Source organism: Capra hircus, chromosome 2, assembly GCF_001704415.2.
Source record: "Capra hircus breed San Clemente chromosome 2, ASM170441v1, whole genome shotgun sequence".
Lineage (NCBI taxonomy): Eukaryota > Metazoa > Chordata > Mammalia > Artiodactyla > Bovidae > Capra > Capra hircus.
In genome coordinates this window covers 55,398,313-55,421,344 of record NC_030809.1, presented here as the reverse complement: position 1 = coordinate 55,421,344, position 23,032 = coordinate 55,398,313, and the positions used below count along the sequence as shown (strand labels likewise).

Genomic DNA, 23,032 nt, shown 5'->3' with positions numbered 1-23,032 from the left:
AGAGTTCTAGTGTCTTTCAGAAGCAACAAATCATTTTTAATCTGACAGCTCCTAATTAAATTGATTGTGAGATAAAATGCACCCAATAAGTGTCAGGCTCACATGAGTTAAAACGCCTGGTGGGTTGTGAAAGGCATTTAATGCTCCTAAACCTTCCTGCAAATGGATGCCCTTGAAAGCTCTCCTAGCAATGAGTTAAAGATCTCAGCTGGGGGCTGCTGACATGTTGTAATGACTATAATTTATAGCATACCAGCTCCATACTACCCTTTGCCCCACCAGGGTGCTTCCTGGAGTTGGTAGGGCTAGAAGGAAAAAAAGGGGAAAGAGAAAAAACAAGACTCAAGGGCCCTTTTAGCATCATCTCTTCTATCAGCTTAGACTTTCGGGGCCTCTTTCAGAGGCTAGTAACTTTCAAACTGAACATGTCTTATTCAGCTTCTACTGATTTATACCATAACGGTATAGTTGCTGACTTACATGGCCAGTTATTCCAGGTAGGTTGGCAGAAGCTCAGAGAAGACTTTAATTAAATTAATTAATTCATTTGTTCATCAGTTATTAATTGAGCATCTATAATGTTCTAAAAACTGTTCTAAGCACTGGGGTCATATGAATAAGACAGACTTCTTATTTCATGAGTTCAATATTCCCTCGGGCTAGAAGGGGCCAGAGATAAAAAAGGGATAGAAAACCAAGCAAATATATAGACAGACAGGAAAATGTCGGATACAATATTATTTATAAAAATCTGAAATTATCGTGTTTCTTTCCCTTGGCATGAATAATTTTAAGTAGAAACAGCTTATGTGGCTAGTTGAGGTTAGCTGAGTCCCTAAGATTGAAATAATGAATAGGACGGGAGAAAGGAGAGAATGGTAGGAACCCAAAGACAGTATTCTTGTAACATATTGAAACAGATATTCTTGTGTTGTTCAAAAGTTTTCTCTAAGTATAATTTTGGTAGCAAAATTTCAAAATAATTGGAACAATGACAGCATTATTGAAACAAGCATTTGTTTAGTCAATAGGTAAATCTGAAAGATGTATGACTTCTGATATGATCGTGTAAGAAAAGCAAAAGGTAATGGAAACAGCATTGCTGTAGAGGAGCAGAATGGATTTGGTTTGATCTGGGTTCAAATTGTGACTGTGGCTTTTCCTGGCTCTGTGACCTTGACCAAGATATTTACAGTTGCATGTATGCATGCTAAGTCACTTCAGTCATGTCTGACTCTATGCAGCCCTCATCTGTCCATGGGATTCTCTAGGCAAGAATACTGGAGTGGGTTGCCAGGCCCTCTTCCAGGGAATCTTCCTGGCCCCAGGGATTGATCCTGAATCTCTCGTCTCCTGCATTGGCAAGCAGGTCTTTATCACTAGTACCACCTGGAAGCCCTACTCTACAATTACTTCATCATAAAAATGGTACAGAAATAACATGTTTCAGAGGCTTATTGTAAGAAATAGGTAAAATAGTATTCCTAAAGTGTCCAAAATGCTACCTCTTCTATAAAAGAGCAGTGAGACATCAATAAAGCGGGTCTTGTTTTTATACTTAGTCATAATTCTAATTTTATATACGTCATACACTATCACAATCAATAAATCATAATGTCAATTCTTAAAAAATCCTCAGACATAGCTAGAAAAAAAGTGTCCTTTAAGGACAGTTTCATTCCATTACTGTTAGGTCAAACAAAGGGTTTTGCCTGAAATGGAAGGAGTTTTGATTTTGCGTGTTCTGGATCAAATCCGGCATAATGTTCCTTTGAGTGTGGCCACTGTTCAAGTCATAGCTTTTGAGGCTTTGTGATACTGTGAAACAACAACTCAATGAAGGATCAGAGGATGGAAAATTCAAGGTTGATTCATGCATTTTAAAGTGTGAATGTCTTGTAGTCAGATACAAAGTGAAGCAGCTAGCGCCAGGGAGATGGTAACCCAAGAGAACAGAAAGACCTTCATTTCAAAGAATGAAAAAAAAAAAAAAATCAACAGCTTAATCTCTCTAAAGCCTCAGATTCTGGCAGAAAAACTTACACTGATGAAAAGAAGTAAACGAAACATAGATGACTGGACCAATTTCCCCCTGAAATCACCAGGTGGCTATATACTATCTCCAGTCTCTCCAAGGATGTCTTTGAAAATCTTTCCTATAGAAGCCCTTCTGGATTCCAGGACTTAAAGAAAGTCTCAATACTTTATGTTTTGTTGCAGAATAAATAGGGAAAGGTTATGAAGTAAAATAATCTTGTATAGTCTACCATGAACTCTCACATGTTAAATGTAATTTTTGGTTAATGACCCACCTATACAAGTCCTTGGTATGCTACAGGTATCTAGTTTATTATGCATAGTGTTTAAAGGTATTGCTAAAGAAATTAACTCAGGCCCTGAATTAGGAATGGGTTTCTCTCTTTTTCAGTTTTCTGAAAATAAGAACCAATTTGCCTAATTTCAATTTATGGTCCGTTCCTGGCAAATGTAATCGCTCTGAGTATAAGATCTTGCTTTTCCATGAATTTTCTTAGGAACTCACAGGTTATCATGTCTCTTTTTCCCCTTCAAAACCCTTTCTTATGGTATCTGGCACTTCTGTGTACCGGGTGAAAAGAGAGTTGACAAGGTGGCAAAACGAAATTGCCATCTTTTGTGGTCAGCCAGCGCGGTGAGCATTCGGCCCCTTGAGGTATTTTTGTGCAGCTTTTTGGAGAAGCATTGCCTCGTCTCCACTGAACTGATAACGATGAAACTTCAATCCCTGTTACCTTCAATCATTTTCTTATTGTGCCACCTCAATGACTTTTCTTCAATTCCAGTTTTCTGGCACTGGGTCTGGCAGAGACTAGGGAAAAAAGAATGCTTTAGGTGTGTGTTGCACTGAACTTCACTTTTAATTCCCCGTAAATGTTCAATCTGAAGTCTTATTCAGAGAAAAATTGTGTTCATGTTTGTGGCCAAAAGGAATGCAGAAAAGTGACAGATGTAAGATGAGAGAAGAGGCTGCCTTTAATCATTTTGTTGTCAAAGCAGCTTTGGATCGTCCTTTGATGAAAGCACTTTCCCTCACTGCTTATGGAAAACTAGAGACTCGTTCTCTTGCCCTTTGCAGATTCCTTACCCAGGCAGTTTAAATCCTGCACTAAATATGAAACTTCTAAACCCTAGATCCTTGTTACAGAATATTCCAGTTTATGTTAAATCATTCATATTGTGGAAGAATTGGATCTCTGCTCTAACTGGGTAGAGACTCCGATGACTCAGTTTACACATAATCCTTGTAGAATGGACGGCAACATTTGGTAAACCCCAGTGACCAAGGAGCTCGTCTTCATCTGCGATTGGGCCAATTGCATTTCACAGAGACGCTAAGCATTAAAGCATATAATGTTTACAAAGTAAAAGCCTTTTCTCCCTTAATCCCTGCATGCCTGTAATTAAGCAGGAGAGTTAATTTTATGTAAATCATGCATTACTGTAATTGGGCGCAAGTGAACATTCATGTACATCTTATTTAAAAGAGAAATATAATGTTATTATGTGGATGCTGGTGCAGTGAAGTCTCAACCCTCTGGGGGACGTCGACAACGTTGCCGGCTGTTTACAAGGCTTGGTCTGGGAGCTTAATTATAAGTCGCTGGGTTCTGTTGGTGCTGTCCTGTGAACAGTGGAGCCACGTGCTTTCAGAAAGTCTAAAAGGTGCAACACTGGGGTTTCTCTTCCTATTTCTCCCTTAACTTCCAGTTTATCGAGCCATCGTTTTTGTCTTTCTACTCAACTTTTCAGACCTAAAGAATCCTCTCCAATGGTTTGCTCCTCTTGGCAGTTCTGACCTGTATTTCCCCAGGCAGACTACAGATGGTTTGTCTTCTGTAGGCAGGGGCTGGTCTGAAGCAGACCAGCCTTTTTTCGCACATTTTTTCTAAGGCTGCTCAGGGCTGCTTTAAGGTCTTAAAGCAGGATTTTCTCTTGCAAGTGTAGCCAGATCAGATAGCACTTATGTGATGGCCACTGCACTGCTATAGCAGGAGACAGAGGGCTCGCCTCTGGGTGGGGAGGATACGCTATTCCTTTGTTCTGTGTCGAGAGAGCAGATCCAGTGCTTTGCAACAAGCTTGTCCAGCAGAATATAAAGAATCTGATCTGCATATCTTGAGGTTAAGAATTGTGAGGAAGAAAATATGCAAATAACAGGACTTTTATTTTAAACATTTCTTCTCCTCACCCGGAGGCCTGAACAATCATCTTTGGCGTAATGCCTTGGCCTCATTCTGCCTGGCTTGCCAAGCCAGCTCCTCACCTCCCAACCCTGTACACACAGCAGGTTGGTCTTTTGAGACTTCAGGGCGAGAGACCTTCCCAGGGCACCACCTTCCTGACCCCTGCTCACTTGCTGCCACCACATACGCCTGTAGTCCTGCTTAAATGCTTTAGATGTGCTTCTTTTTAAGGGACTATATGAATGAACCATCTCTTACACTCCTGTTCCCATAACTGCCCCCTTCCTCCCAATCCAGTTGTTGGCTGTCTCCTTCCCTCTTACCTTCCCCCAGCTGTTTATTCCTCTCTCAGCTCTTTCTTGCTCCTTTGCTTCCTCCCCATCCCCCATATTGTGTTTTCTCACTCTGAGGTCTTACTTGAAATTCCATTGGTCCAGGGGTTATAGATCTAAACAGATGAAGTAACTTCTAGCTAAGAATTTTTTTTTTTTTTTTACAGTAATTAGGAAGTAAGTGTGTTCCCTAGTGGCCATAGCATTTTCTCTTCATCTTTGTTCTTATAAAGAAATCCCTTGACATACCACATAGTAAAGCCTGTTAGAAGAACAAATGGTCTTTACAGGTCTAATTCATCCAATAATATTCAGTGCTTTTTTATAGTAGCTAACTTCAGCACACTTGATGTGTGGTACTAATTTATGCATTCCTTTAAGTGATATAATATTCTTATGCTATTTTTAATTAATCAGTCTTGTGCTCAAGCTTGAAAGTTGGTTGCAAGTACCTTTCAGTACAATCAGGATATACATTTTTTAATAAATAAAAAATAATAAGTACTATAATTATTTAATGTGTTATTTAAATGTTATTTAAATGTATTTAAAGTGTTATTTAATGCTGCTCTTTTATACTACCTGCTGGTTCTGAACCAAGTTGATTGCCTCAGTTAAGGCCAGTGAGTGACCTATTACTCATAGCATACAAGGAGGGAAGAAGAGCCCAGTGTGGGAAACAGCACAGAGGTTAATACCCTCATGAGCTGACGTTAACTGCAATGTGAATTTTTGTAGCAATGACAGCTTTGGCATGAGTACCTTGAAGCTAAATGATGGTGAAATGGCCAAACCCTTCTCTAGACTAGGAATTACAGAAAGGCTTGTGGTTGTTGCTGTTTAGTTGCCAAGTCATATCCAACTCTTTGTGACCCCACGGACATAGCCTACCAGGCTCCCACAAAGTGAAAAGAGAAACAAAACATCCTCATGGTGAGTGGAGGGTAAAGCTGGTCTAGCATCTCTAGATCTACTTAGATTCAAGCTGATCCAGGGACAATTAAGGAGAAACTCTGGAGATGAGGTCACATGCTTTGGATGGATTTGGAGACTGAGAATAGCTTACCAATAGTATGTGTGCTGGGACTGGAAGGGTCCCTTGTAAATAGTGTGGGACATGGTGGGAAAATAGTGTTGGGAGGACAAAGAAAGATAAGCATGCAAACAGATGGCTTAGAGATCCTCATCTAAACTTTTTTAAGGCCTCACTGATTTGCAACTGAACATGATTGAAACTTACACAAGAGCCATACCATATATCTGTGTTGGTAAGTTGTGCTTAAATGACTGTGAAGCTCTGTAGCTTATTATTATGAACATTCAGTTTATTAAAAATTCTTTTGTCTTATAAAAACCTCAACGTACATTCACCAATATTATCTGAAAGGATATATGTCAACACCTTGGTGTTTATCTTTTGTCGGTGAGATTAATTTATGTGTTTGGCTTATCTACATTTTCTAATTTTGCCAGTTAACCAAGTGTTATTTATGTAATCTATTTATTACTAATTTGCTGTACTGTGGTGACAGTTTGGGTCATTACTCTCTGCTTTGTTTTCATAGCCTGGCTTATAAAAAGGTCTTTGTTTTCAAGGTCTAAGCCCAGGGATATGTGGCAGAGAAGTGTTTTAACAGAGGATGGAGGCTTCATGAGGTGAAGGAAAAAGGTGGTTGGATCTGGAGAAGCGGAGGAAACCTGGCAAGGGGAGACACCCATGGGGAGGCAGGCCACAGAGCCATCTCCAAATGCGCCCTGCAGAATGGGTTGACTGCTCAAGGATGCGTGCTGAGAAGCCGCCGCCTCCAAGATCACTGTGGGTAAAGCCTCTTGTAGAAGGAGTGCCTCTGCTGAATCAGGAAGACTGGCGGGTTTAGCAGTGGCAGTGGGACCACTGGGAATAGAGAACTGGGACTGCCCCAGTCCTCTCTCCCCCCTCTCCTATAATGCTTGATATTGGGCTCTCAGTAACTCTGAATTAGGTTCTTATGCTAGATTGAGTTTGGTTACATTCCCAAAGTAAGAGGACAAGTAAAGCTGATTTTTGTCTAGATTGAGGCTGGAAGAAGGCCTGCCTCTGACCTGGTGGGTTGCACATCATCCCCGCCTTCCTGATGTTGCCTTCAAAGGGCCTTTCTCATTTACATATTCACGCATAGGTTATTAAAAAAAAAACAATACCATTACCTTATATAATCCTTCACACTTCATATAATATGGATGCTCATATAAAGATATCAATTAATTCAGCGAAAGGTTCTTGTGATTGATATCCAGATGATTAATTATGTAAGTGAAACATCTCCTCTAATTGAGGAGCAGCAACAGCTGGTGCAGTGCTGCATGGTTTTGGAAAATGGAAGTAGCCTCTGAAGATAAACATTAGTAGAGAGTCTAATGTGACTTTGAGATAATCTCTGTCATATTTCAGTAGTCTGTACTGACTTTTCCTAGAGGATTCATGAAATTGAAGAATTTGGCCTTGCAAAGTCGCTGCAATATTGACTCACTCATCCTGTGCCTAGAAACACATGAGAGGCTTAACACTATGTGCTTTATCAGACCTCTTTTAAAGTGAAAGCATGATCACTCCTCTTGTTCGGACATGATGCCAGTGGACCTATTTGATAAAAAAAAGAGGACCAGTATTTTTAAACTCTACATTGTTTTGTTTTACCAGAAACAGCTCTCTTGTCCTGAAAGAGACAAGAAATGCTCCTTTGAGTGAATGTGATTACTTGATTCCTTCTAATTCTAACCATATGACTCCCATTATGCCTTATTTAACTGATGACATATGGTTTCTCCTTCCTAATTACTTTTACAACAAATATTTATTATATCCCTAAAAAATAATTTCTGTACATTGGAAGTTCACACTGTGTATGTCTTTGTTCTACACACAACATGGACTTCCTTGCTTATCTCTTATAACAGTTACACTGAGTGTGGGAAGCATTTTTCTCTTGATTTTTAAATACAAGGCATAAAGTAATTAGGTGACTTGCCCAAGGTTAAGTAGTTCATCAAGTGGAATTTAGACTGGGACCCATTTGTGTCTGGCCTCAGAGGCCAAGTTTTAAATACTACCCTCTCCTTGAAGGGACCCAGTCCCCCTCAAACTCAGTCATCCTATACCTCATTCTATTTTTAATTTTTTAAATAGAGTTTAAAGCTCTCTAGCTTCTGGGTGTTGTGGACTGTTATTTGATTAATCCTCACCTCCACTTCTGCTAGAATATGAACCTGAGTGTAGAGATCTCTCCACTTCATTGCTACAGAACAGCACCTAGAATGGTGTCTGGAATGGCATAGGCATGTTTGTCCAATAAATGGAAATAATTGGCAGGACATTGGTTTTCTGCCTTCTAGTTCCCAGGCTAAGAGAAAGACTTACATGGAAAATTAAGGAATAACATGAAAAGTACCCTAACAGAGTTAGGAAGACAGCTAAGGAAATCACAGAGGCCTTGCTGATAAGCTGTTACTTGCTCTGAGTATTATGGAGAGAAGAAGGGCATGGAGAGAGCAAGAGAAGTAGATAAAATCTCAGAAGCAAGAAGTCGGGGTTTGTGTGGAGAATGATGAAGTCGTCCTATGTGTCTCACAGCCTGTGAAGAGTCACATTACTCACCCTGGAGGTTCCTCCTGCAGGGTCCCCAAGGACGCTGAGCCAGCAGTTATCATAGCCTTTATCACACTCTTTATACTTCATTATTTACCTCCCAGTCTCACCAATGAGGCTGCAAGATCTTTAATGCAAGGAACTATGATGATTTGATCCCGTTTAGACAGGGACTTTGCCTTATTTTTGTCTTCTCATAGCTTATTATGGTGCTGGTACTTGGTGGCCCTCAGTACCTGTATTGGGTCAGTCATTTTCGTTTAGTCATGTGTGAATCTTGTGACTCCATGGACTATAGCCCACCAGGCTCCTCTGTCCATGAGATTTCCCAGGCAAGAATACTGGAGTGGATTGCCATTTCCTTCTCCAGGGAATTTTCCTGACCTAGGGATCAAACCCATGTCTCCTGCATTGCAGGCAGATTCTTTATCGATTGAGCCATGAAGGAAGCCCAGTACATAAATGTGCTGTGCTTAGTCATTTAGTCATGTCCAACTCTTTGTGACCTCATGGACCATAGCTTGCCAGGCTCCTCTGTCCATGAGGATTCTCCAGGCAAGAATATTGGAGTGGGTTCCTATGCTCTCAGGAGATCTTCCCTTCCCAGGGATCAAACCCAGGTCTCCCGCACTGCAGGCAGATTCTTTACTATCTAAGCCACCAGGGAATTCCAGTACATGTATAATGGATAATAAATGGACAATGAATGAATTAGCGGTGAATGAAGGAATGAGTGAATGACATGCCTTAATAGCAGTTTGTTTAAAAAGAGTTTTGAATTTAAGTTGAGCAGCAAAAATAGCTAATGTGGTCTTAGGTAGAATAACAAAAGTATAGTGCCTGGTTTCTGAGTATCTAGAATCTTGGAATTTCAGAGATTAGAAATGATGGGGAAACTGAGACTAGACATGTGAGATGACTTGCTCATAGTTCCATCCCAAATTTGCGGTCAAAGTAGGATTTGCATTTTGAGATCATGACTCAGTTAAATTTGGTTTCTACAAGTTCTAGTATATTCTGTGCTGGTCAGACCACAACTGTAGCAGACTGTGCAATTCTGAGCTATACACTTAAAGATATATAGCTGCAAAGTAGCATCTGTCCAAGGAAGGATGATGCAGATGCTAGGGGAATGTGGAAACCATATCACGTGAAGATGAGATGAAGGCAGTATGGATATTTCACCTAGAGAAGAAAATGCTTACAAAGAGTTAGAATGTACTTGCCAAAGTGAGTGGGAAAACATAGTATATCTGTTCTAATATTTTAAAATATATGTCATTCTTCCTTTGCTCCAGAGGAAAAACAGAAGCCATGTGTAGAAGCCATAGAGAAATAAATTTCAACTCAATATGAAAAAAATGTTCTCAAAATTAGAATTGACCAAGAATAAAATTCCAAGTGATAATATATATGCAAGAAGAGGGTAGATGATTATGTCAGGATGAGATTGTGAGTTTGTTTAGAGGAGAGGTCATATTTTAGTTGTATTTCCCTAAGACCTTGAATTATGCCTGGTTTGGTTTTAGTTGCTCAGTCATGTCCAACTCTTGTGACCCCATGGACTGCAGAACATCAGGCTCCTTTGTCCATGGGATTTCTGAGGCAAGAATACTAGAGTGGATTACCATTTGCTTCTCCAGGGAATCTTCCCAACCCAGGGATGAAACTCGCATCTCCTGTACATGTCTCCTTCATTGCATGTGGATTCTTTACTGCTGAGTCACCAGGGAAGTCTCTGGAGAATGCCTGGCACATAATATATGCTCACTTAAGATTTGTTATGCATCTTTTAAAAAGAATTCTTTCATGGGTTGGGTGAGCATGGAAGTGAATAGGAATATACTGTATCATGAACTAAAGGGCTTTTCTAACACTTAGGTTTATGATCCTTTGATGGGCAAAGTAATATATCAATATTTAATGAAGCAAGTCATTTCATGCTCTTACAAGTAAAAGTCAGTGGAATTGTTGTTTCCTTCAAACTCTGGAAAGCCCTGTGATGTTGCATTTTTGTTCCTCCCTTAGGAGAAGGAAAGGTTTGCTACAACCCCTGTCTTACAAAAAGGTGATCACAGCTAGTTATATCTCTGTACCTGGTGATGAAACTAAAATTCCATGTGGAAGTTTAAATAGACGTTGCTTGTACAAATAGCCTACGACCAATTTTTGGAAACATGTGAATGATGGTTATGCCTATAGATTCACACTTTTCCAAGTGATGACTAACCTAGAAAAGCAGATTTTTCAGAGTCCTAAATCCTATTTAGGCTGTCACCTTTAAAAAATGTTTTAACAAATATCTTAAATATCACTTCAGGAAACTTATTTTTCACTGAATATTTTATTTTCAGAATGTGTTGGTTTGACATTTGTCCTTTTTTTTGTGTGTGGCCACAAAAGTGTCATTCCTTTCAGTATATGCAGAGGTCATTTGAAGGAGACAAAGAAAGCTTTATTTAGATTACTGTGTTAGCCACAGAAAGCTGTGAAAAACTAAATAATAAGGCAATTATTTGATTTGTTATTTTCTTCTTATTCCTTGAGAATTTTTACAGTTTATTTTTTCCAAAATGGTCATGCCTATTTATATGCTCAAAAATCTATATGGATTTTCCACTAAGGTCTTTCATATGCTATGGGATTAATTTTCATTCTTATCATTTATATATATGTATATATATATATATATAACATTTATCTGTTTTTATGAAATATTATCATCTTAGTTCCATTTCAAATAATGCTGCTGCATAGTTATTCATGAGGTATTTGGTTATGATTCTAACTTATTTTTAAAGAACCATATACTATAAATATAGCAAGGTGCTTCTGAGAATTCATGATTTGGTGTTACCCATTTAATGATGTTATTAAAGTTTTTCCCTAGTTGTTAATTCCATGCACCTAAATGGAATAGATTTTGTGCTCTGTGCATTCCTAATATGTAGCTTGTTCAGGACCTTTCAGATATATGCACTTAACTGGGAGAGTCTAAGATATTTCCCAAATAAAAACCAATGTCTTTTTTCCCTCTCCTTTATGAGTTATAAAACACTTTTCCTCCCCTTCTTCTTTGATTTAATTTATATGCCAGAGATTTTTCTGCTCTGGGGATGAAAATGGAAGACCAGGGAAGAAAGTTGATGAAACAGAGATGATTCAAAGATCTGAAATATTTTATCCTCACTCGATATAAAGTAAATTATTTTTTCTCTTTTCCAATAACCATCATTTTCCTTGATCTTGGAATCACTCAAAACCTAGCCACTGAGTCCTGTATAAACCAATGCTTTGTCTCAAGATGTGGAGAAAGATAAAATACTGATACCTGTACAGAGGTATTAGCTTGATTATATTTACAGTTATGAGATACCGCAAATTTAAGAATGCCAATTTTTTCTCATCACTGAGTATTTATTATATATAACAAATACATGGGAAAGAAAAAACTATATTGTGTGATATAAATAGTTTATTTACATTACAGAAAAAACATCAAGACAATGTATACTATTTCAAATATATCCATACATAATCAAATATAGCTGTAGTACATGTTTTCATTGGTGTAGATTACCACAAATGCAAGGCAACATGTGTAGATCTCTTGTCTTATTCTTTTGTCTATAATACTGTATTGTGTAGTCCAAGCTTTCGGTAGTCCAGCCACTGTGCAACATGCTCCCTTTAGATTAACCTCGTGGACGCTCTTGTTGTGTTGTCTGAACTGTAGTGCCCTGTATTTTGCTTCTGTCTGTGAATTCTGTTGCTTCTGGGGCATTTCCTAGAAGGTTGGAAAGTTTACAAATCTTAGTCCAGTGCTATTACTACCTGAAGTCCAGTCCCACAAAAACAGAGTGAAGTTGTAGATTAAGCAAGTTATTAAAATATTTCAGATGTAAGAATTTATTATTAGCAGAAGCTGGAATTATTTTGTAAAAGGTTTTTGGTTTTGTTTGTTTTTGCTTCTCCTTGCAGTTGTCTTTAAGCATCTATTAAGGAGAACTGAAGAACAGACGTGGAAGTTCAAGAGGAATACATTTACCTAGTCCTTAACTGCTTACTCATTCAGGCAGAAAGAATGACTCAGCACAATGCAATCAAGCGTGAGCCCATCTAACCTCACATTGAAGGTCTTCAACAACTTTATATTTTAAACATCCCAAGGGTGAATATTATATTGACATTTCAATGCTAAAAGTTTAAATGTTATCAAACCAGAGAATGAGCCAACTGTTAATATAGGATCTGTAATGAAAAGGGATATTGTTTTGGTTCAGCCTAACATCATTTTTGTATGTGAACAGTATAAGCTAGAGACATAAATTGGTACTGATTATTTAGCTTCTATAAAAAGCTAATACTCAAATCATTTAAAGAGCTCTGTACTTTTATGATATAGCAATGCTTTGATGATACAAATAAAAATAATAATATAGAGTTCATATAAAATCATATTATAACAGCCTATAGAGTATCAGAAAATGCATATTCATATATATGTTCATATATGAATAAATGTATATAGTATATAGATATATGATTTTGGGAGGGAAGTAGATCTGTCAAAATGAACATGGAGCTGGAAGCCACATTCCTCAAAAGTAAAAAGAAGATAGGTTTGTTTTCACATGGAAAGTGAAAACAGATGTGTGCCTTAAAAAGTAGCCAGCCTAATGTGGGGCTCAATTTAGGTTATCTTGAATGGCAGAATACAAACATCATGACCAGTGAAAGGGGCAGTATGAGTGATAATGAAATGTACAAGCTCTGATATTAGGTGACCTAGACTTCATTTCTGCCCTGATTGCTCACCTGTGTACACTCAGCAACTTGCTGACTTCTCATACTTCAGACTGCCTGTCTTGAAAATGGGGATAATTGTTCCCTCTTCATAAAGTTTTCACATGTATATTCACTGAGTGTGTGTGTATACATATATGACACACATACACAGACACACACACATAGAGACACACAATTTCTGGGGAGATAAGGACCCTATGTATCTCAGTTGTTTTTATTATGTATGGAAATAAAACTATGACTAATAAGACTTTTAAACATCTGCTCAAGCATTGAAAGTTCTGCATTTTTGTTAGTACATGAAGTAGCAAATCAAATTGTTGAGATTAGATCTATTACATATGAATTTCATTTTTCATATGCTGATATTGCTTAGATATTAGAAGGCTCAAGACCCTTGGAGTAATATGGCACACCTTCCTGTGTTTAGATGCTTTTCTATCTTCTCTTTTACACTCAGTGTTTTTGGTTTAAGTTATTTTTACACTCCCCAGAATCTATTTTAATGTAATCCATTGACTCACTTGGCATCTAAACATGAGAGTCAAGTTGATGAACTCAACTTGGTTTCGAGTAGCACAGAGCTCCCGTCAATGATCTTCCCTTAAGCCTTTAGGCCAGGGAAGGATTTATGAACCGCATTTTGTCTTTTTCAAGAGCAAATGCCACACTCGTCTTCAAAGAAGATAGCATGATACAGATACTGAGACATATTAGGACTTTTATTCTCTACAGATGTGATACTTTTATTTTCTTGTCTTCTGAAAATAATTTTTTGGGAAACATTTTGATTTACTGTAAAGCTGCACAAACGATTGAAAGTCTAAATGCCTTGTGAATTTGGCAGAAACCTTGAAAAACTTCCTTGGAACTCTTCTCTTGAGCAGAGTGAAATCAGATCAGAACAGAATATCTTCAATAACGTTTCTGGTTAGACCAGGACATAAATAATATACATTTGGTCTGGAATCTATTTCTTGGTTACCATGAATTTACACACTACTGAAGTTAAGCACTTACCCAGCCTCTGTCCTTTACTCCAAGCCCAGAGTCAGAGATTAGTAATTATTCGTTTTTTTTTCTGTTGAAACTGGATGAGATCTCTGTATTTCTCTCAACCCAACTCTCCAGGAAATAATTACTGTTTGATTGTTCTGGGGTTTGATATGAAAGCTGCTTGTGAAATTTGCTGTGTGTTTCCATGTATCAAAAGTTTTCATGTACTACAACATGATCATTCTCATTATAATTATTTTCTTTGAATTTTGTGATTAAAGTTATTTTGCTAAGTTAAGATAAAAATGTATTTGTTATTTATACCAAATAAGTTAAAAATGGTTATACCTGAGAGTTATACTTAGAAATATAAGTACTATAAGTGAGAGCTATAATTTAATATTTTTCTAGGTTTTCTATAAAATCTATTCTGATCTTATTTGGCACGCTGAGGTCTTCCCAACCCATGGATTGAATCTGGGTCTTCTGCATTGCAGGTGGATTCTTTACCTTCTGAGCCACTAGGGAAGCCTGAGTAAGAAAATGCTGGTCATTTAAACAGTCTGTTAGTAGTCTGAATGAAGACTGACTTTTTATAGTTAAAAGTAAAGAGCATATTTAAACAAAGACTGGCATTACACATTAGAAGAGGAAAGAAAAGGCCTTTGCTTAGAAAATTAATAATCCTCATCAAAATGCAAAAATAAGGAAAATAATTTGTACCACTCCAGCATGAACATCATTGTCTTTCCATTTGGCTATTCAAATGTTATGATGAAGAAATAGGACTCCAGAGAATGGATGGTTGTGGAGTCTACAAAGGGACTTGGAATTAGAGTGATCTGACTCAGACAAGGAGGAATGATGTATCCCTTTATGTGGGTGACCACTGAGTATAGCTACTGACCTTGTGATGCAAAGAACCACCACACAGATGACGGCAATCTGAATCGTTCCAATCACAGCTGCGATTAAGACGTACTGAAATCGGACTGGGCCAGGAACAACATACAGTACACTGTAATCCTTTTTTTCACAGTGTTGTCCAGTATAACCAGCATCACACCTGGAATAAATGATAGCATCCAGTTACCTAAAGCTACCGTACTCATTTTTATAGTTGGCCTATGGCCATTTCTCTTCATTTTGAAATTAAGGCCTTTTGTTTCCTTTTCCTGCTCTGAAAAGATAGTACTTTGTAGATTTGTTTATCAAATACTCATTTTCAATAAGATCTCTTTTTGTTTTTCATTTCAAAGATATATGGTTTCTTTTAATACTTATAATAATAGAGTTTGAAGACAGGGAGATGATAGAAGCCCAGGAATAACTGTTCTTTCTATTTTTTTCAGGTAAGCTTTACATTTTATTTAACTTGCTCTTTAATTAACCTAAGTCAACATAATTACTTGAGAAAAGGCGTGTTTCTGATGACATGAGTATAAAAAATAATGCTATGTATTAATTTTTTGGATAAAGCATTCTCTGTGCAACAGTTAGAATGTGTTAAAAAATATGTTAGGGCCAGAGGTACAGCAAGACTGATTTCTTTAATTTACTGTTCATAAAGTTGTCTGCTTATGTTAGAGAGTTAAATTTCTGTAGTAAAAAGGTAATTACAATGTAGGCAATAAGGTTTGGCAAAACAAGCCCATGTGTATTCATCTGAGAATGAAGACTGCCTCTCTGTCACTCAGCCCTCATCAGAAAGCTCAGGTAGATAGTGTTAGAATTAGCAGTTGACCATGAAATGAGGAAACAGCTCACACGGGAATAACACTAGTGGGGATCAACTTGTCATTGACTTTGTGCAACTGTTTTGTACCTTACTTTGAATGTCTCATAACCATATCCTCGATCTTTGGTTTCTGCATCGGAAGGGTTTAATAATGACAACTCTGCTGGGAATGACAGAGCAGTGGGAGCAACTTCTCAGTCTGCCTGGCTCTACTGGAAGGCAGGTGCTGGTGGGCTCAGTGAAGGAAAACATGAAAGGAAGACAGATCTTGAGAAAGAGAGAGAGAGAAAGGAAGGAAGAAAGAAGGATAAGATGAAGAAAAAGAAGAGGGAGGGGAAAAAGATGAAAAGGGGAGGGGGTGAAGGGAGGGAAGAGAAAAAGAGAGCGACACTCCTTTCCCTGAACAGCAATATGCAACCTATTTCACCATTTGCTACTTGTATATGCCATTATTTTGGAAAAGATGACCTACCCAAAGCAACCATGTTATCTTACGTAGAGTAAGGCCTCATTCAGTCATTTGAGAAATATTTGTCAAGTCTCTAATCTGTGCCAAGCACTGCTCTGCATCTATGGGAAAGAGTGGTGAATGAGCCAGAGGAGGCCATGTCTTTAAGGAACTTGTAATGCCCAAGATACAATTTTAAATTCTACCAGCAGAATGTATATAATGATGTGTTACATAGTACTTGCATATGGAAGGTGCACAGATATTGTTTTCTTGTGTGTGTGTCTGTGTGCAGGAGAGGCAGAGAAAAGTGTGGCTGCTGATCACCCACTCAGGCAGAATGCCATCCAGAATTTAGTTTCTGTATTTTTTCTTTATGCATGTAAAAGGTAAAGGGTGAAAACCTTACCTGCAAGACGGCTCCTGCATATTGATGGAGTGTTCACACTTCCCGTGCATGCAGAAGCCATTGTAGTGTTCTGGGCAAGGTATGTGGTGTTCTCTGGCACTTTCTTCTAATTTGTTAGCATTCTCTGTGAATACAGACAAAAGCAACATCCCCTGTAAATACTTTCTTAGCCTGGTAAGATCAACCAGGATATTAAGAAGCAAAGCTACAGTAGGCAAACAATATTTAAAAGGGTAAGAATTAAAAGGCCATGCTTCAGAAGAAAGATGGAGAAAGAACTGAAAGACAGATGTCTTTGCAATTGTGTTTAGAGATGAAACTGCAAAATTACCCAGTGCTTTTCATGCTTTTATGTAATTTCCTACATCTTTAAGAGCCAGTAATGTTTCTATGTGTTGTCAGACAGCTTTAACTTTCCTTGTGTAGAGACAGTACATTGATCATAAAATAATTCAGGAAGAAATATCCTATTTTGTGAATTTCAAAACCCCCGCATAATGTCCCTAAAAGTAAATTGCTGCAGTGCCTTGACACTCTCTCCATGTGGGAGCTTAAAAGTTAAAATATGGCCGTGTTCAATTGTTAAACAGAAGTTTTCCAAACCAAATGCAAATTTCAACAAATGTATTCTTTCAGGCTTTTTTCATCTACAGTGAACATGAATTTTCCTAGCACCCGTACATTTTCTTATTGCCTAAATAATGCTATTGAAAGAGTAAATGTTATTTCAGAATCACTTATGTAGATCCTAACACAGTATTTCTAAATGCTGTGAGTATATTCTAATTCATAATATTTGGCCTATGTTTGCAATGTCATGTGAAATTTAAATTTACGATAAAGAAAAAACTTGTGTTCTAAAATGAACCCTTTCCTCTGTCATTAAGCCTTGTTTTCTCATATTTCTATAAAGATCGTAAATATTTTTCCTGACCTTTGCTAGTTTAAATACATTTGCTTCCTGTTTGTAATACCATCTCTACGCTGTCTTTTGATTCTTTATATGTTCGTTTTATGATGTAAAGTTTTGCCTTTTTTGAGTTTCTTCTATAATCTGAGACCTGATATACTTTAAGATTCTTGCCTGAAGTATGAGAAATGTAAATCTCTTGACTTTTCACTTTCCTGGTGGTCCAGTGGTTAAGACTCCAAGCTTCCAATGCAAGGGGCACAGGTTTGATCCCTGTTCAGGGAGCTAAGATCCCACATGCCATGTTGCATGGCCCCCAAAGTATAAAAATAATAATGCTTTTCAGGACCACAGTAATTGGTCAGCAGTATGGGTTTTTCCAGCGATGGAAGATTGAGAATAAATTACTATTTTTATGAAATAGATTATCTCCTACTATTTCTATATAGGGGTATAGCTTTTCTTTTATTACAGTGCATTCTTATAATTTTTTACTGTCCATCATGTGTGCGTGCTAGGTCACTTTGGTCAAGTCTTGACTCTTTTTGACCCCATGAACCTGCCAGGATCCTCTGTCCATGGGATTCTCCAGGCAAGAACACTAGAGTGGGTTGCTGTTCCCTCCTCCAGGGAATCTTCATAACCTAGGGATCAAACCTCGGTCTCCTGTGGCTCCCGCACTGCAGGCAGATTCTTTACCACTGAGCCACTGGGGAAGCCCCTTACTGTCCATCATAGATGATGACTATATTCATCATGAGAAAAAAAATGTACCTTCAGTATTAGTGAAGTAGACAAATGTATTATTTATGTTTAAGCAGAGCTATAAAATACCTTTAAATTTTAATACCTAGGGTATCATCTGAAAAATATTAACATTTGAAGTAAATTGTTAAATATGTTACTTGCTTTCTTGTATAGGAATATTTATGCACATAGGTATGAGGGTAATATTTCAAATTGCATACCCAAAGAATAAAGGACTAATCATAAGGATGCTGAAGAGACTGGCGATGGCATTTCAGCCATTCCTTTGTTTTACATCTGTGTCTCTTTACCTATTTAGGTGATCTTTTGTTTGCACTGTAATATTTCTACTTTGATAATTACTATTAAACTGCAAGAACCACTTTCATAGAAAAGATAAATATATATAACTTTCTCTTTTGGTTTCTTCCCTTCATCCAAGTTACCATGGTGTTTTTGGTAACAAATAGTGCCTGCAGGAAGCAAACACCACCCAAATTAAAATGGATAGTGTGGAGTCAGATTTCCAATATGGGCGTATGTGACCAAAATGGAAGCAGGATGACAGCAGGATTTGGATACACCTTCAGAGGGCTTGTGGTCATTCGTGATGCCATGAAGACTGGACTCATCCCATGCCTTGGCCAGGAGGCTACAAGCCAGAGTGGACAAACTGCACACCTGCTGCTGCTGAAAGATTTTTACCAGCCTCACTGCTGATGTAATGAACCAGCACTGATTTACACTCTTATTTCTGGATCTTCTCCCCATAACAAACTATTCAACATTCTATTTAGTGTTCGTTAGTAACTCTTCAGTGCTTCTGCACACCTGCATGTAGGGGAATTTTCTCTAACTTCCCTACATTTCACATATATACTGTGATTTCAGTCATAGTCTTATTCAAACACATCTTATTAGGGCTATCTTTTTTTTCCTGTCAGTTGCAAAAGTAGATGAAGAAAAGAAGATCAAGATTTTCTTAACTCAGATTCATTTTTAAGGCTATTTTATTTTTAAATATGTCCCTCACCCCATACTGGGTTTTGTTTTGTTTTTTTTTTTCTGAATTTGTACCATGTCCACAATTAAGAACTGAAGTTTAAGGGCAAAATGAGAGCTTGTCTGAGTGGTACTGCTGCCTTAGTGTAGCTAGAGCTGAATGTTTTCACAAAGTTCATTATCCAGACAGAATGATCAAGTGGGAGGGGAATAGTCTCCATCATAAAATCTGCTAATTAGTTTACACCATTCCTTATGAGCTTGGAGTGCTCCGTTATGCTGCTCACAGGATACTGTCAAATAAGAAAGTTAGATTGAAAATAAATGAGTAGAAGAAATGATCCCTGGGCAAGAAAATGAGGAATCATCAATATATGTCAACAAATTTATAGTCAACCCAAACAAGCAAACCAGTTGATTGAAAACCTGAATATATAACCACTTCTACTAATGCAATAGACATGTTTCAGAAATGAGATTTGAGTGTATTAAGAAGAGTAGAAACACAGAAATCTAATATACAAACCAAATGTGTGTATGAACCATAGTGGGTATTTGTGATCCTGATGTTTATGCATAGATACTGAAGCAATAACAAATCATTTAAAGATTTTAAATCATAGAAAAATGATACTTTGGAAGTCTGTATGTTTTCTCCAGTGGTTGATGATTTACACATCAACTTCTCTCTTCTCCATTTAAAAAGAAATTTAATGTAAGGGTTGTGCTCCTTCTTCTAAGAGAGTGAGTGATGATGCTAGAAACTTTTCATATCTTTGTTTAAAATCTTTGTCCAGTTTGCTGTTTTAAATGTTTACAAATGGTTTGCTCTGAATGAGATCCTGACTTCTTAAAGGAACGATTTCTGGTATAATCTGAGTTACTTGCAGCAGAACTCATAGGGCTGCATGCCCATTGCTAGTCAGCATTCCGGTCAAGAGCTACAGAAGAAGGCTGCTTTAAAACACAGCTGCATGTATGGTTTCTGTCCTGATGCTTTCAGGGAAAGAGACATGGCAAGCTGAAGGGACAGAAGAAATGGTGAATGGCAAAACCTTGCTTTAATCACAAGTCTAGTAAGATAAGTTGACAGAAAGTGGACAGAGCCAGGCATAGCAATTCAGAGACTTAAATCAGTACAGCCCAGAGTAGGGTGTGTGTATGTGTGTGTTTCTCACTACCCCAACTTTCTTCCCCCAAAGTTAGAAACAAGATGTCATTCAGGAATTAATCTGTCAAAGCAAGACATTATCTACTGAAGCAGAAATGTGACCGTAAAATTCAACTAAAACTATCCCTATATCTGAAGGAAGGATGATTTCCTTAGGATAAGGGTTCATTCAGTTCAGTTCAGTCGGTCAGTCATGTCCGCCTCTTTGCAACCCCATGAACCGCAGCACGCCAAGCCTCCCTGTCCATCACCAACTCCCAGAGTCCACCCAAACCCATGTCCATCGGGTCGGTGATGCCATCTAACCATTTCATTCTCTGTCATCCCTTTCTCCTCCTGCCCTCAATCTTTCCCAGCATCAGGGTCTTTTCAAATAAGTTGGCTCTTCTCATGAGGTGGCCAAAGTATTGGAGTTTCAGCTTCAACATCAGTGTTTCCAATGAACACCCAGGACTGATCTCCTTTAGGATGGACTGGTTGGATCTCCTTGTAGTCCAAGGGACTTTCAAGAGTCTTCTCCAACACCACAGTTCAAAAGCATCAATTCTTCACCACTCAGCTTTCTTTATAGTCCAACTCTCACATCCATATATGACCACTGGAAATACCATAGCCTTGACTAGACGGACCTGTGTTGGCAAAGTAATGTCTCTGTTTTTTAATATGCTCTCTAGGTTGGTCATAACTTTCCTTCCAAGTAGTAAGTGTCTTATAATTTCATGGCTGCAATCACCATCTGCAGTGATTTTGGAGCCCAGAAAAATAAAGTCTGATACTGTTTCCGCTGTTTCCCCATCTATTTGCTATGAAGTGATGGACCAGATGCCATGATCTTCGTTTTCTGAGTGTTGAGCTTTAAACCAACTTTTTCACTCTCCTCTTTCACTTTCATCAAAAGGCGCTTTAGTTCTTCTTCACTTTCTGCCATAAGGGTGGTGTCATCTGCATAGCTGAGGTTATTGATAAGGGTTAGAGCTTGCCCAAAGAAGCATCTGAATGTCATGTTCTGTCATCTGTTCCAGTGCTCTCCAGGCTTCTGGGCCCTGAGAAGCCAACTTTAACTAGTAAACCCAGAGTCCCTAGCTGCAGATATGGCTGCACTAGACTGTTAGTGTGTGATGCTATGAAATATTCACTTAGTCAACAAACCAGTTCTCTTGTTTTGATGTTCTGCTTCCTAAATAGTCTTAAAATAACTGGACATTTATGCAGCCTACACATTGGTAATGGCTTTGACACTACCACCTGGCCATCTTATCCGTTTGACAGTTATATATTTCATTGGAGTGAACTGATTGGTTCTGAGTTTCCATGCATGTTAGTGGCACAAGTCATCTTTCTTCAGCCTACTGAATTCTGAGGGTTTGTAAGATCAAATTTCTGCATCTAGAGGCTAAAGGACCAGACCCTATCCATGGTGCATCATAGTCTGAGAGGACTTTGCAGGCTGGTAAGATGATATTTCTCTGGAGATATTCATATTTTGCTTTAATCAGAACTTTTTAAAAAAATATAATGTTTTAAATTTGTCTTTGGCTGTGCTAGGTCTTTGTGGCTGCACAGGCATTGCTCTAGTGGCGAGCAGGGGCTACTCCCTGGTTGCAGTGTGCAGGCTTCTCACTGCAGTGCTCCTCTTGTTTCGGAGCACTGGTTCTAGGTGTGCGAGCTTCAGTAGTTGAAGTTTCCAGGTTCTAGAGCACAGGCTCAGTAGTCGTGGAGCACTCGCTTTGTGTTCCAAGGCATGTGGGATCTCCCTGGACAGGGATTGAACCCATGTCTCTTGCATTGGCAGGAGGTTTCTTTACCACTGAGCCACCAGGGAAGCCTCAGGATTTTCTTTAGGATATGTCTACAAAGCTTTTACGCTCTCGATTCCTTAGGAGAAGTCTGATTCTGTGTAGGGCTTTTAGAGTAATTTGGAAAGATCCTAAACTAGAGATATCATCAGAATTTAGAGGATGCTTTAGGGAGGCAGATTTCCACTGCACATTTTTAAGCAACCAGAGCTGTTCAATAGGGGAAATGAGTTAAAGAGTGAAGCGGTGAGTTTGTGAGAAAATTTTCAGATGTGTTACTATTTCTCAGATATTATAGGGTGTTAACGGTAGATTGGATTGTTTCAGAACTCTAGGTTCTTTGACTTTTAAGAGTAATATTTAATTGTATTGTGAATATTTACTTACAATAAATTACTAATATTAATATTTCTTGAAAAATATTATTTTTGATATCCTAGGAAAAGGAAGTAGAGAAATAAGAACATTATTTAGATAAGAAAATCACTTTGCTTAAATTATGGGGACATTTTACTATTTTAAAGGGTGCAAAATATCTTAATATTTACCATGTCTGTAATTCAGACATTCTAGCATAAAGTGATCTTCACCATGTATTTGCCTTCCTTGTGGGGAACAAAATGTGGATTTTACTTCAGTTTTTAACATCACAGATTATCTTGACAAGTGGATGCTTGTGAATTGTACAATGTGTATTATCTTCTCAAGTCTCTTTTCCTGTGGGTACACAAAATGTGCCACATTTTTCCAGAAAAATGAAATTTCCATTTGGGTGTCTTTATTTAATACTTTTACTTTTCATGGTTATAACAGTACAAGGAAACCC

At 38.0% G+C, this 23,032-nt stretch overlaps 1 protein-coding gene across 1 annotated transcript in view; it reads right to left on the bottom strand.

Annotated features, from left to right (window-relative positions):
- The window catches only part of TMEFF2 (transmembrane protein with EGF like and two follistatin like domains 2), a 286,201-nt gene continuing 274,745 nt past the window's right edge, over nt 11,577–23,032 (bottom strand). Inside the window, exons 8-10 of the mRNA XM_005676285.3 lie at nt 16,581–16,704; nt 14,893–15,051; nt 11,577–11,967 (exon numbers count right to left, since the gene is read on the bottom strand). Coding sequence (XP_005676342.2) covers nt 11,871–11,967; nt 14,893–15,051; nt 16,581–16,704 — 380 coding nt within the window. The 3' untranslated portion in view covers nt 11,577–11,870. The remainder of the gene's footprint in view (nt 11,968–14,892; nt 15,052–16,580; nt 16,705–23,032) is intronic.